We start from the raw sequence: 12,899 nt of genomic DNA on the forward strand, positions 1-12,899 counted from the left end.
AAGAAATCGCCTCTTGTATGCGCTGCCCTTTCTTCTGTTCTCTCTACACGCAGACTGAGAGCTTCTGCCTTTGTTCTCCCGTTTTGTTTAAAATAGAGATGCATGATAATCACGCATTTTAGTTAAAGGTCATGCGTCGTCAATTAAAAATAAAAAAAAATAAAAGTAGATCTACGCTATTGCATTTAATTTCACAAAATTAAATGTCTCGTCATATTTATTATTGGTCAAAATCCTTTGACCAATCATGATTCCAAGTACTCCCTCTATCCCTTAAATTTTGCCACACTTTGACCGAGCACGGGTTTTTAAAAATATAATGGAAAGTGAGTTGAAAAAGTTAGTGGAGTGGGTCTTATTTTTATACATTAGTTTTATAATAAAATGTGAGTTGGAATGAGTTGGTAAAATATGGGGTCCACTACCAAAAATGGTAAAAAGTGAAATGTGACAAATTTTATGGGACGGGTGGAAATAGAAAAATGTGAAAAAATTTAAGGGACGGATAAAGTATTATTTTTGCCAAATATAGTAATGACTCTATTATGTTAGAACGTCCCAAAAAAGAATACGAGTTTATTAGTGTGGAATGAAAGGAGTGATAACATATTCAGTGATACATCCATACCAAAGTGGCAAAATCAGGTGGTGTTACTAACTAATGAATCTTTGACAAATGGAAGTATAATAGGGTCCACCTCCACTAGACATGCACACTTGTAAAGTTATTTTTAGAATATATTCATAGACTATTTTCAATAAAAACTACTTAATCTTTAAATATGGAAAATCAATATTTTTTTACCTCTTATTTCAATGTACATACTTTTAAATAAAAATTAAATTTTAGTATTAAGCTACTGACTACATGTATAATCGTTTATATGCTTTAACAATAAAGAAGATGAAAAGATGAAATTATTGTCATGCTTTTATTTGTGCAGAATTTTCAATTATATGGAGTATGTACTTATCCCCATAGATTTTAAAAATTAGTATCAAATTATTTTATATTATATGATTAATTGTGTAGAGTTTTCAAATATATATATAATTATCGCCATAAAATTTTAAACAATACTAACAAAGTGTATGGTTAAAATTTTTGCGGCAAATAAAAAGATTATTATTATTATTATTATTATTATTATTATACGGTATATTATAGTATACAGGGGGCAACTAACATTTTAATGCTATAATTTTTTTTCTTATGTACTTATGCGTATAAATTTATATATGAAAAATCTACAAAAATAAAAAGCGTAGCGCCAATATTTCATTTTTCTATCTTCTTTTTTCACATGCATGTAAACGATTATATACCCTTAGTAAGTTAATATGAAAATAAATATTATATCTATTTAATGATCATGCAATTTCCATAGAATTAGTTTAATGAATATCTCCTAAAAATAACTGCATTAAATTTCATGTCTAGTTGGATGTGGTTCCATTTGTCAAATATTTATTAGTTGGACACACTACATATTAATCCACTTTGGTATAGATAGATCACTAAATATTTTCTCAGAAAGGAGTACCAAATAGTAGGAATATTCTTTACGAGTAACCAATTTACAAAGGTCATCCTAGCCTACGACATGTATACAGGAGGCTTTAGGAGAATCAGAACGAAATATATGAATACATAATTACGCCCGAAAAATAAGAACCTTGATCAAATCTATTAAATCAAATCTAAAAGAAACACTGTTTAGATGATACAAAAATATCAATACCTCTCTACTAATTTTGTAACTCTGATTATGATTATACTCCTAGTTAGTTTGTTTTGATATAATAATATTTTTATCTCATTTACTTTTACATTCATATTTCACTCTTTAATTACTTGTTGATATTAGTGCGTCATCAAAATAAATAATCATTGAAAATTTATTATATAAATTTATTTTCTATTTAATCCTTATAAAAACACAACCACCGAATATAATTAGAATTGAGTGATTATAAAAATAATTAGAGTGGCGCAGCGAAGCATGGTGGGCCCATTTCCTGGTCGAAACCTATATATCATAAAACACTCATCCCCTGTAATTATACTATTAAATACGTCATCTTTATACAACAAAAGCACCTCATTGATTAATCCAAATTATGTCAATTTTTTCTTAGTATAAGGTTGGGTTTGAAGCTTGCTTATTAGAAGTTGCAGTGTCTTCCTCGCTTTCTTACTGGATGTCCTAAGCACACTTCACTACATAGGTGCCTATGCTTAATACAGTTCTCTTGCTTGCTTATTACAGTTGAGGAACAAACACTGACTGATTGAATAACTAAATTCTCCCTTGTTCCAACTGATAAGGATCAAACAACCACCCCTTCCTTAAATGTTGCTACTTATTGTGACAGTAGCCGAGAGAGTCCTGCTGAGCTAAGGTCATCCACTACGTTGTCTCTATACCGTCCCTTAACTACTATTTGACCACTATTTGAGGGCCCCACTGTCCTTTTTTCCTCCATCCCTTAACTAAGGGACGGAACCTGCAACGCTCCGTTCCTTAACCGTCCCTTATTCCGTCCCTTAATTACTATTCATTCAATTTCATTTTTTATTTTTTTTTCCAACCCAATTCAATTTAAACAAACACAATTCATTAAAATTAAAACAACATTAAAACTTAAACTTATAAAAAAAAGAAAAAAAGACATAATTAAAATTCTAAAAAAATAAAAATGACATAATTTAATCTTCTCCACCAAAGTTTTCCCAAATGTGCTCAATTAGATCCTCTTGGAGTTGGGTGTGGGCGCTAGAGTCGCGTGTCCTTACCCGAATAGCCAACCGTTCTTGTATAGACGGATGCGCTCCACTTCGCGGCGGACTACTTGCGGTTGAGCTTCCGGGGGATTCGGGATCGAACCAATTTCCCTCATTGGGTCCTTCGTCTCGGACAATCATGTTGTGCAAGATTATGCACGTATACATGATGTCGACCATGCTCTCCATGAACCACGAACGAGTCGGGGCTTTGATGAGTATGAAATAGGATTATTTATAGAGTAAAAAAAATTAAAAAAAGGAAAATAAAAAATTAACGGTAATATTACCGTTTGAAAATTAATTTTTTTTTATTAAAATTCAAATTTTTTAAAAAAAAACGAATTATTGCGTCATCCGTGACGACTCCCACTCGCGGGCCAGCGAGTGGGCGTCACGCAAGCATCGGGCGCGCGACACGTCTCCCGAGCGCGTGGCGGGACGGCGCGTCCCGTGTCTCGCGTCTACGGGCTACGGGACGAGACGGGCGCGGGCTCGGGACGGGATGATCGTTGCAACGGGTCCCGCGGAGGACCCGTCCCTCCGGGACGAAACGCGAGCCCGGCGCGGGATGCATAGTGGATGGTCTAAGTAACAATATATTCAATATGATAATGTAGCAGAATCCGGTGGTGACGCCTCAGAGAGTGACAAGAAAACGACAAGTCATCGAGCATTCATAATATAATGAGGCCAGGGTGTGAGGACCAATGAATGAAGGATAACTGTATAGCTTGAAATTTAATGGAAACATTTGATCAATGGATTAGTTATAAGGGATGAAAAGTAATGCGCACAGAGATAATCACCGTTTACTTCTCTTATAAAGCAGATTATGAAATATTGTAGACTTTGTAGTATTACACTTAAAGAAACATACTAAGTACAAGGTGGGATATCAAAAACTGCTTTAACAAATAGATACTCATATATTAATCTAGCTTGTTTCCAATTTAACATAACACACTTAAATCATGCCTGACTTGCATCCAAGTTATCCAACTCAATTCTATGTCCTTGCTGCCATCATCAAATGGGACTCCTCCGATAGCCCCTCTAGCGATACTATTCCCGAGTAGGTGTTGCGTTTCTCTTGAATATGGCGTACGCATCACTGTAAATCGCCACCAAACTAGCAAACACAGCCAAACCAACCATGAATACCGCCAAAGTTTTCTGTTTCCACGTCGTGATGCCATGACCGTCCCTGAAAAGTGAAAACCAACACCACAGTTGAATAAAAAACAGAGAAAAATACACTTCAGCAGAGAAGAGGCAACGGATGCTACCTTAAAACGATGATACCAGGAAAGATGAAGCCGATGCAGACAGCAGTGGTTGCACCGGTGAACTGAAAGGCGTCCCAAATGCTGGGAATGAAATTGGCCCCCAGAAAGATGACGGACATGAGGGCAATTGTGAGGGAGGTGAAGCGCATGTTGTCAGCCGTGAGAGGGATGGAGGAGGAGGAGAAGAAGAGGCCATCTAAGTTGAGACGGAGGGGGTAGAAAATGACCGGGAAAACCAGCATCAAATGAAGGGCGTAGCTAACACGGACAGCATCATTGAGCTGGGAGCTGAACGGGATGCCAAGATCCGTGTCAAAGTTGGAGAGCACGTCATCAAGGGTGGCGTCACCGAACAAGAGGAAGCCGAAGAAGCTGGTCATGATGTAAATGACTGAGCAGAGCAGCAGGGATGTTCGAACCACCGGTTTTATCAATGAAGGATCTTCCAGCTCATTTTCAATACTGTGCACTACACCACACCACAATACTTAACTAGCTAACTTGATTAAAAACTAAAGCATAACTTTGGAAGAATCGTATCATACCGTTGAAATGGCATACGTAGGCGGTGACGAGGACAGGGACGACGGTGAAGAGCGTCCAGATGGAATTGAAGTCAGAGATATCCGGGAGTAGGCGAGGCCACATAATGCTTCCTTGAATAAACTTGGCAACGGCAATGCCTGCGGTTATCACAAGGAACACCACTGCAAGGAAAACAGCCACCGCAGAGGTGTGCCGCAGAGAATCTGCAACCACTCTCCACAATCAACAAACAAACCTCATTTCTTCAAAAATTTTCTATTAATTCTCCAACTTTCACCCTTTCCAGTTTTAGTACTACAACAGATACAGGGCAAGTCCCTTTGTAACATCAATAAAACTCCCTCTTCCCCCAATCAATATTCTTTTTCGAGTTATTCTAAGGTTAAGTTTAAACATCAATTTCTTAGTAATAAATTATAGCTTACCAATGCGCTTGAGAAAGGCCAATGGAGTGAAAACCCCAAGCGTAGTGACAACAAGGACGAAGAACCGGCCGGTCCACCACTCCTGGCCGAACCAGCTCTCCATCAGACCGGGGTGATGAATTCCGCTCGAAGTCGAACCGGAAACGACATCCCCTTCACAATTCAATTCGATCAAAACGAAATTCAAAATTTTGAAGAAGTAAAGTGTAAATTACAAGAGAAATACCGAGTATGATCATGTAAACAACCAGCACGCCAATATTATTGATGACGACGCAGACCTGGAGCGCTTTCCGGCCAATGGCGCCGAACGCGTCGCCCATGACGGCGCCGTAGGAGGCGACGGCGCCGGCTTTGCTGAAGCGGAGCAGCATGCCTATGGCGAGCTCCGTGAGGACGCCGACGAAGACAATAGCTACGATCCCGAGGATGAGGCCGAGGACCTTCATGGTGGCCGGCAGCGCCATGATTCCGGCGCCGATTATAGTCGTGGAGAGGTTGAATACTGCTCCGGTGAAGGAGGCTCCGTTGGCTTCTCCGTGGGAGGAGAAGCTGCTGCTCTCCGCCTTCTTGTTGATCAATAGAGGCGTTTTCTCATCGATGATTCGGACGGATACTGATTCTCTCTTTGATTTCTTCGATGAGGAGCTTCTAGGTTTCTTCTGGCTTTTGGTCGTCATGTTTGCTGCGATTGTAGAGATGGAATGTTGGAATTGGGATTGGGATTGGGTGAATAAATCTCGCGAGAGAAACAAGTGCGTGAAAAAAGCTGCAACTTATCAATGAAAAGTTATCAACAAATTTGACCAGATTTTAGAGAGAGAAGTTATCAACACGTTTATTTTCCTTATTTCTGCTTTCATAGTTTGGTAAATGTCGTGATTGGGTTTGTCGAGCCGACACCTGGGTTAATGGTAGAGGTGTTATTTGGATTGCGTATGTAAGGTTTACTCAAATAATCATCTGCGTAATTACATTTATAACATGAGATAGTATAGATTTTGAACTACACATAGTTTCCCTACCAAGGTGAATTGCCATATGATCAAAATCATACTCCTTCTGTTTAATAATATCGAAGTCATTTTGTCATTTTAATACATTTCTAATGGTGGAACCGTTTTATTATTTTTAGTAAAAGTCAACCATTTCTTCTCACTTACTTTATGCTACTTCATCTCTCCCTCATCTCTCTACTTTTTTTCATTTCTTACTTTATTGTTCATTTACTTAACTCACTTAATATAATTTTTTAAAATAGCGTGCCAAAAAGAAACGTATCCACTATCATAAAACGGAGGGAGTAGAAACCTAGCTTGGGGCTTCCTTCTGGATATTTAATGAGATTTAGGTCATCTGCAACGCTATCTCTTATTCGTCTCTTAACCGTCTCATCCCTTAACTATCCATGGCTCCACTGTACTTTTCACTCAATCTCTTAACTAAGAGACAAACCCTGCAACCCTCCATCTCTTATCCGTCTCTTAACCATCTCTTAACTTACTATTCATTCAATTTCATTTTTTATTTTTATTTCCAATAAATTCAATTAATAAAAATACATTTCATTAAATAAAATTAAATTACCACATAAAAAAATACAACTTAAAATTAAAAAAAGCACATAATTAAAATCCTAAAAAAATAAAAATTACATAATTTAAAATACAATTTTATAGAAATTAAAAAAAACTACTCTGCCGGCGAATCATCCCCAAAAGGCGGTGGCGGTGCACTCAAGCTACCTGGAGGCGGAATACTAATTTGTCTTGCCATATACTCAATTCCAACAAGATGGACTTGATATTGTGGAGGCGTCATGCGAGAAGTGTCCGCCATCGTGGCGGTCAAGTACATGGACAATAGGGTACTCGAGCCCGAGACCGAGACCGAGCCAGCCTGGCTTGATTCGCCTCGGCCCCTCCTCCCTCTAGCCGCCTTCGCCGCCTTGGTCCCTTGCGGCCGACGGCGCCCACGGAAGGACACCCCGCCATCCTCTGCCGTGCCCTCAATCTTCTGCGAGGCAACCTCTTGTGCGGCGCTGCCCGAACCGCCCCCACTAGACCAATATTGGCCACCCGCTGTGTGCTTCGTGCGCTTCGAGGTCGAGCCCGAGCTGGATCGGACACCATCGGTCCACCTTTCCTCGTCTTTGACGGCCTCCTAAACATCGACATGTCTAAATTCTTTGTCGGTGTCTTCGAAATAGACTCGCAAAGTCGTTCTCAGAATGTCGGCTCTCGTGGCTCCGCTTTGGTAATGAGCCGCTTCGTTCTTGTAGATACCTCATAATTTTTTGACCTTTCTGTCGACTCGATCAAAGTGAGCGCAGAGCATCTTCAATGTGAGGCGGCGGGACCCCTTCGGCTTAATCTCGTTGTAGGCCTCGGTGACCTTTTCCCAGAAGCACTTCCGGGTTTGTTGATTCCCGATGATGGGATCGTACGAGACGTTGATCCAGGCGTTGTACACAGCCATCGCGTCCTTGTGGCTGTACGGATGCCGGCCTACATCCTCCTCCTCCTCGACCGCCTCCGCCTCTTCCTCCACCGCCCTGGAGCTTCCACCGCCTCGTCCTCCTTCCGGAGTGGGTTCATCCGGATAATCCTCCCGAATTTGGGATAATCCTTGCGAACTCCTCGGGGCGGAGGGACGAGCGTATGCATCAACATCAAAATGGGGTGGTTGGTACCCCGCCGGCGTCGACGAACCGGAGCCAGAACCACCCAAGACATTGTACATTCCCCCAGTCGCCAAACGCGTTGATGTCAAACCCGTCGGAGCCGCCACCGCTATAGTTGCCGTCGCCGGACATTTTGTGATGACAATTGGAGAGGTTAGATGAAAATTTGAGAGGAAATGGAGATGATTTGGGAAGAATAGATGTGTATTTGTGTGTGAAATGTGGATGAAATAGGAGCCCACTCGGAGCCGCCACCGCTATAGTTACCGTTTTTTATTTTTATTTATTTATTTATTTTTATTAAATTTGAATTTTAAAAAAATGATTTATTGCATCAGCGTAATGAAGCCCACTCGCGGGCCGACGAGTGGGCGTCACGCATGGCGCCGGAGCGCGTGGCGAGACAGCCCGCGATCCGTCTCGATGGGACGGGCGTCTCGGCGAGACCGGGACGAGAAGGGACGCTGCAACGCGTCTCGCCGCCGTCTCGTCTCGGCGGGACGAGATACGAGCCACCCGCGGGACGCGTTGCGGGTGGCCTTAGTAGTAATAAGGACCACTCAAATTTGATATGTATCTAGTATTTTGAAGTGCTAACGTTGGACACTTTTGAGGACACTATATTTTAGCAAACTCGCTGGTTTAACCATCTATAAAGATTTATTATAAACAACTAGGTGGTATTCCATTTTGTTTGCACTATGCTCTTCAATTTTAGATTATGAGTATCATTAGTAATAATAACAAACTGATAAGCAATCTCTAAAACAATGACCACCATTGGAAGGGCAAATGATTAGTGGCCTAGTTATAGTACGTACGGTAATGCAGGTATGAAAAGGCAAAGGAGTCAGCATTGTCATGCTTATCAAGAAAAAAATTGATTTGATTTTGAAACCAAAAAGAAGACCCAATAATTACTAATAAAATATCATGGAAACTTGACGTATGTGGCGAATGGTATTCGTCTAATTTTTATTTAAAATTGATTTAATGCTTGGTTGTTTCTTGCCAGCCGCCCAAAAATAGACCGCATCCTCTACTGGATTTTGGAATTGAACTACTGCTCGATTTACATATGAGAATGAGAGTGCGCTTGCGTGGCATAGTAAGATAGGTCGCAATCTTGAAAACAGTCAATAAACAACTATTTAAAGATTTCTAATTTTATTTACTTATTAATCAACATTATTTAATTACGATAGGTGCATCGGAATATGCCTCAGAAATGATTTATGTATTTATAATAATTAATTTATGAAACTGTTGTTCTGAAGAATATAGAAAAGTACACACAATAAGATATACCGTACGACATCGTTATAAATTCATAACATTAGTTATAATTTCTAGTTAAATTATGTGGTTGGAAACTAATATACAATATGTATATTAGTCACATACGGAAGAAAGTATAACTACTACAACACGGAAACCTAATAGGAAAAGAATAACTTGTCAGCATATTTTAAAATAGAGAAGTTGATTATTTCAAAGAAGAAAAAGATATGAAATGTTGTTGGGATTCGTTTCTAACTACAATTAATATATATAGTATTACTATCTCCGTCCCCTAAATATTGTCCCACTTTGACCTGGCACGAGTTTTAAGAAATGTAATGGAAAGTGAGTTGAAAAAGTTAGTGGATTGTGCCTTAGATGTAGTAGACAAGTAATGAATTTCTAGATTGTAGTAGCATATTTACTGTATTTTTTATTTATTTTATTTTTAATACGTGGTAGTGTATAGGCTTGAGTTTAATAAAAGTTGCGGCAGGATGACTAAAGTTTTAGTGATGAATTCATAAACAACCAAAAAGAAATGCTACGCATGCCTTCCTGTTTCGATTTCTCATTTCTGAACTGTTTCCTACAAATAATTAAGTAATAAAATATGTTATGCTAATTTAGATTTTACCTTTATTTACATGACCTTTTTGATTCATATATAATGATGATGGATAGAAACACAGATTCAAAAATAGCCTGTCATGGATAGGTGAAAATTGGTTATTCAACAAACGTAAATATACCTAATGACTGAGCCTTTTATGAATGGGCTATGGAAACAATCACGTTTTGCTAATGAGGTTGGGCCTTTATAGTAAGCCCATTGTACAAACCGCGTTTTACGATTCAAAAATTTGAATCTTAACTACTCTCCACAATACCTCATTCCAAAATTTACCCCCTTCATCCCATAATTGTCACTCTTTTTCATTTCAGTCAATCCGACAATAATTTTCACATTTTATTTTTATCATACTTTACTCATATTTTATTATAAAATTAATATAAAAAAATGGTCTCACATTCCACTAACTTTTCTAAATTTTTCTTTACATTTCTTAAAACTCAAGCCCAAAATAAGAGTTACAATTATTGCGGGACGGAGGGATTAAATTTTTTATTTGGTTTCCTTATTTTCTTATTTTCAAATTTTGAACTTTTATGATTTCTCAATCCATTTATCTTCATTTTTAAAATTTTATTTTATTTTATCGATTTCAAACGTGAGAATTTTGAATTTAGGCCCTTTGCAGATGTAAGATAAAAAAAAATAACTTTTACATGGTGGTAGAATGTTCACTTATCATGGTCCATGAAGGAGTAGATACTAAACAAGTCGAAAAGAACAACTGAAAATCGACCTCACGCATGAAGGAAAGGGAGAACAAGCATATGAGAATGAGTGGCTCCTTGAAAACTTGTGAGACCGCGGGTCTAGACACAGATCATCGCAGGCTCAAAGCTCGGTCGAGTTGGTTTGTGGACTTTAGGATATGGGAAGAAGAACTCAGGCGACTACTGAATATTGACAATCATCATCAAGGCATCTAGTAATAAGAACTTAATCATGTACTCAATATGGTTGAAATTGATTAGAAAGTTACTAAGTACAATTCACTCTTGCAATGACAAATATTGACATGTGAAAGCAATTGTCCATGAATTTGCTCAATGTGTTGCCATTTGGGCTTCTTAACATTCTCCTATGAAAGCTACTGTTGATGAGGAAGTGGGAACATGGTGGTAGTGAACATCCACATCGAAGATTGAAATGTGTGAGATTGTGACGTTTAACTCTAATGCAATCGTAGATTTGGAATATTCAAAACTTCTTCTTTTGCCCCAATGAATGTTTGTGTGCATCTTGACAATACAAATTGTACTGCACACCCACTACCATTTTAGACCATGTAAGGACAAAAACACCCTATGTTTTTGCATCTGTCTTTAACTAAATTGTTGGAGCTTCACTTTCTTGCATATCTGTCTTCTATTCTTTAACCAAGTCACATTCTGTAACACCCGGACTTTTTATAGTACGTGGAACAACACCAAGCTGCTACGAGGCAATTAATGAATGAGATGTTGAGATGGGTTTTAGTGCTTGGCGCGCATAAATCGAGGAACAGTTGAGGAATTTATATTTGGAACAACACCAAATATAAATTGTTGCGTTTGGCGATTTTAATCTTTGTTGGAGACAAGATAACGAAATTAATTAAAGCTCCGTGAATTTTTAATTATCGAAAAAAATGCGAGAAAATAAAGTACGGTTTTATCTTGGGCTTCTCAAATTAAAAGTAGAGTCCAAATGTTTCTTTTAAATGGCTTGGGGCCATGACCAACTAAATAATTATACAAATTGGGCTTGCAACTTAATGAGCCCAAATCAATTAATTTAATTTTGGAGTCCAATTCTTCTTTCCAAACAATTGGGAACAAGCCCAAAAATGTTTGTCTTCTTCTTCACACATATGGCCGATTCCTTCCCCCTCCACCCATGGAGACTTTCCACTTTTCATCTTCTCCAACTCCTTCACCTTCTATCTTCCACCATCAATGCCTACAAACCAAGAGTCACCACCACTTCTCAATTTATGCTCTTCTCTAACTCCTCACATTACACTACACCAAAAAAAAAAAAGAGAGAGAGTGAGAGAACCGAGAGAGAGCCGAGAGAAAACAAGAGGAGGAGTTCATTCTTCACCATTCTTGTTCATTCACCACCAAGACCAACCTATTGGAAGGTATAATCCCTTCTTTTTGGATCATTGTATACATTGCATATCATCACACATGAACCTCCCACAAGAAAATTCAACAATCAACATAAATCAAACAATCCAACAATTTAAATTAATCGAACACGCCGGATGCAATCGAAAGTCCAAAGAACGTAACTTGGTAATAGAAATACACCTTGCGGGTCTTTTCGGAGTGTTTCCGGGCGGGTTCGGAGTGGTTTCGGGGAGGAGGAAGCGACGGCAGCGGCTCGACGGGGAGGGACGACGGCGCGACAGCAGCTGTGCTGTCCGGCGACAACAGCTGCGCTGTCCGGCGACTCCGGCAGCAGCTCTTCCCGGCGGCTGGACCTCCCTGCGACGGCGGGCGGTCAGACGCGGCGGGCAGCAGCGGTGGCCGGCGACTCCAGCAAGCGGCGGACGGCAGCAGCTCCTGACGGGCGGCAGCATCTTCCGACGGGCAGCAGCACCTCCCGGCAACGATCGGCGGTGGCAGGGGAATCAATTTCCGGCGGCGTTTAAAAAAAAAAAAAAGAAGAAGAAGGAGGGAGGGAGATGTCGAAGAGAGAGGAAGTGAAGGAGGAAAAGAATGAGAGAGAGAATGAGGATTGGGCCTCTTTTGTTTGTTTTTGATAAGTTGGGCTCATTTGTTTTGTTTTGGAGATATAAGGTGGGTATATAATTAGTAATTGGGCCTCACCAATTAATTTGGAAAAATGAGGTGGGGAATAATTAAGTCTTGGCTTTTAAATGATTCCCGGAATATTTTTTGAAGGACGAATAAATCTTACACCAAGTCCGGAATAATATACTTTCAACGATAAATAATTGCGATAATTTAATTATACGCTTAAATAATTTTTGGGAATTTTTTTCGACGACATGGAAAATACGAGGAACCAACGAAGGAAAGAACGAGCGTAAGCGGCCGACCGGCGTCGCACGCGATGCCTTGGGCTGCCGCCGAATAATTGAAAATGCACGAAAACCGAGAAAATGAATTAAAAGATCTTAATTGGAGTGCATGCATTCTAAAATGTCTTCGTTACCGAGATTGATGTGAACTTTATGTATTTTTCGAAAAGGTGGTTCGCACGGCCGCTAAAGTCGGAACGAGAAGCTGCTTAAGGAAAATTTTAA

The 12,899-nt window shown here is 39.4% G+C and overlaps 1 protein-coding gene and 1 long non-coding RNA gene across 2 annotated transcripts; both read right to left on the minus strand.

The window, feature by feature from the left end:
- Window positions 1-3,575: 3,575 nt before the first annotated feature.
- On the minus strand, window positions 3,576-5,925 carry LOC121759427 (amino acid transporter AVT6A-like). Its single transcript, XM_042154999.1, has 5 exons — window positions 5,272-5,925; window positions 5,046-5,198; window positions 4,620-4,823; window positions 4,075-4,543; window positions 3,576-3,992 (listed from the first exon to the last, which is right to left on the minus strand). The coding sequence occupies exons 1-5, from the start codon at window positions 5,723-5,725 to the stop codon at window positions 3,851-3,853; spliced, it is 1,422 nt and encodes a 473-aa protein (XP_042010933.1). The 5' UTR covers window positions 5,726-5,925; the 3' UTR covers window positions 3,576-3,850.
- Window positions 5,926-11,178: 5,253 nt separating this feature from the next.
- LOC121758345 lies at window positions 11,179-12,324 on the minus strand. The gene is made up of 2 exons (XR_006041423.1): window positions 11,726-12,324; window positions 11,179-11,643 (listed from the first exon to the last, which is right to left on the minus strand). It is a non-coding gene; the product is annotated as an uncharacterized LOC121758345 (long non-coding RNA).
- Between the last annotated feature and the right edge of the window lie 575 nt (window positions 12,325-12,899).

This window comes from Salvia splendens, chromosome 12 (assembly GCF_004379255.2).
Source record: "Salvia splendens isolate huo1 chromosome 12, SspV2, whole genome shotgun sequence".
Classification (NCBI taxonomy): domain Eukaryota; kingdom Viridiplantae; phylum Streptophyta; class Magnoliopsida; order Lamiales; family Lamiaceae; genus Salvia; species Salvia splendens.

Coding starts and splice junctions, on each gene's coding strand:
- LOC121759427 (XM_042154999.1), bottom strand. CDS start 5,725: ATGACGACCAAAAGCCAGAAGAAACCTAGAAGCTCCTCATCGAAGAAA. Junction 4,824..5,045: donor GGCCTTTCTCAAGCGCATTG/GTAAGCTATAAT, acceptor GAGTGGTTGCAG/ATTCTCTGCGGCACACCTCT. Junction 4,544..4,619: donor CTACGTATGCCATTTCAACG/GTATGATACGAT, acceptor GGTGTGGTGTAG/TGCACAGTATTGAAAATGAG.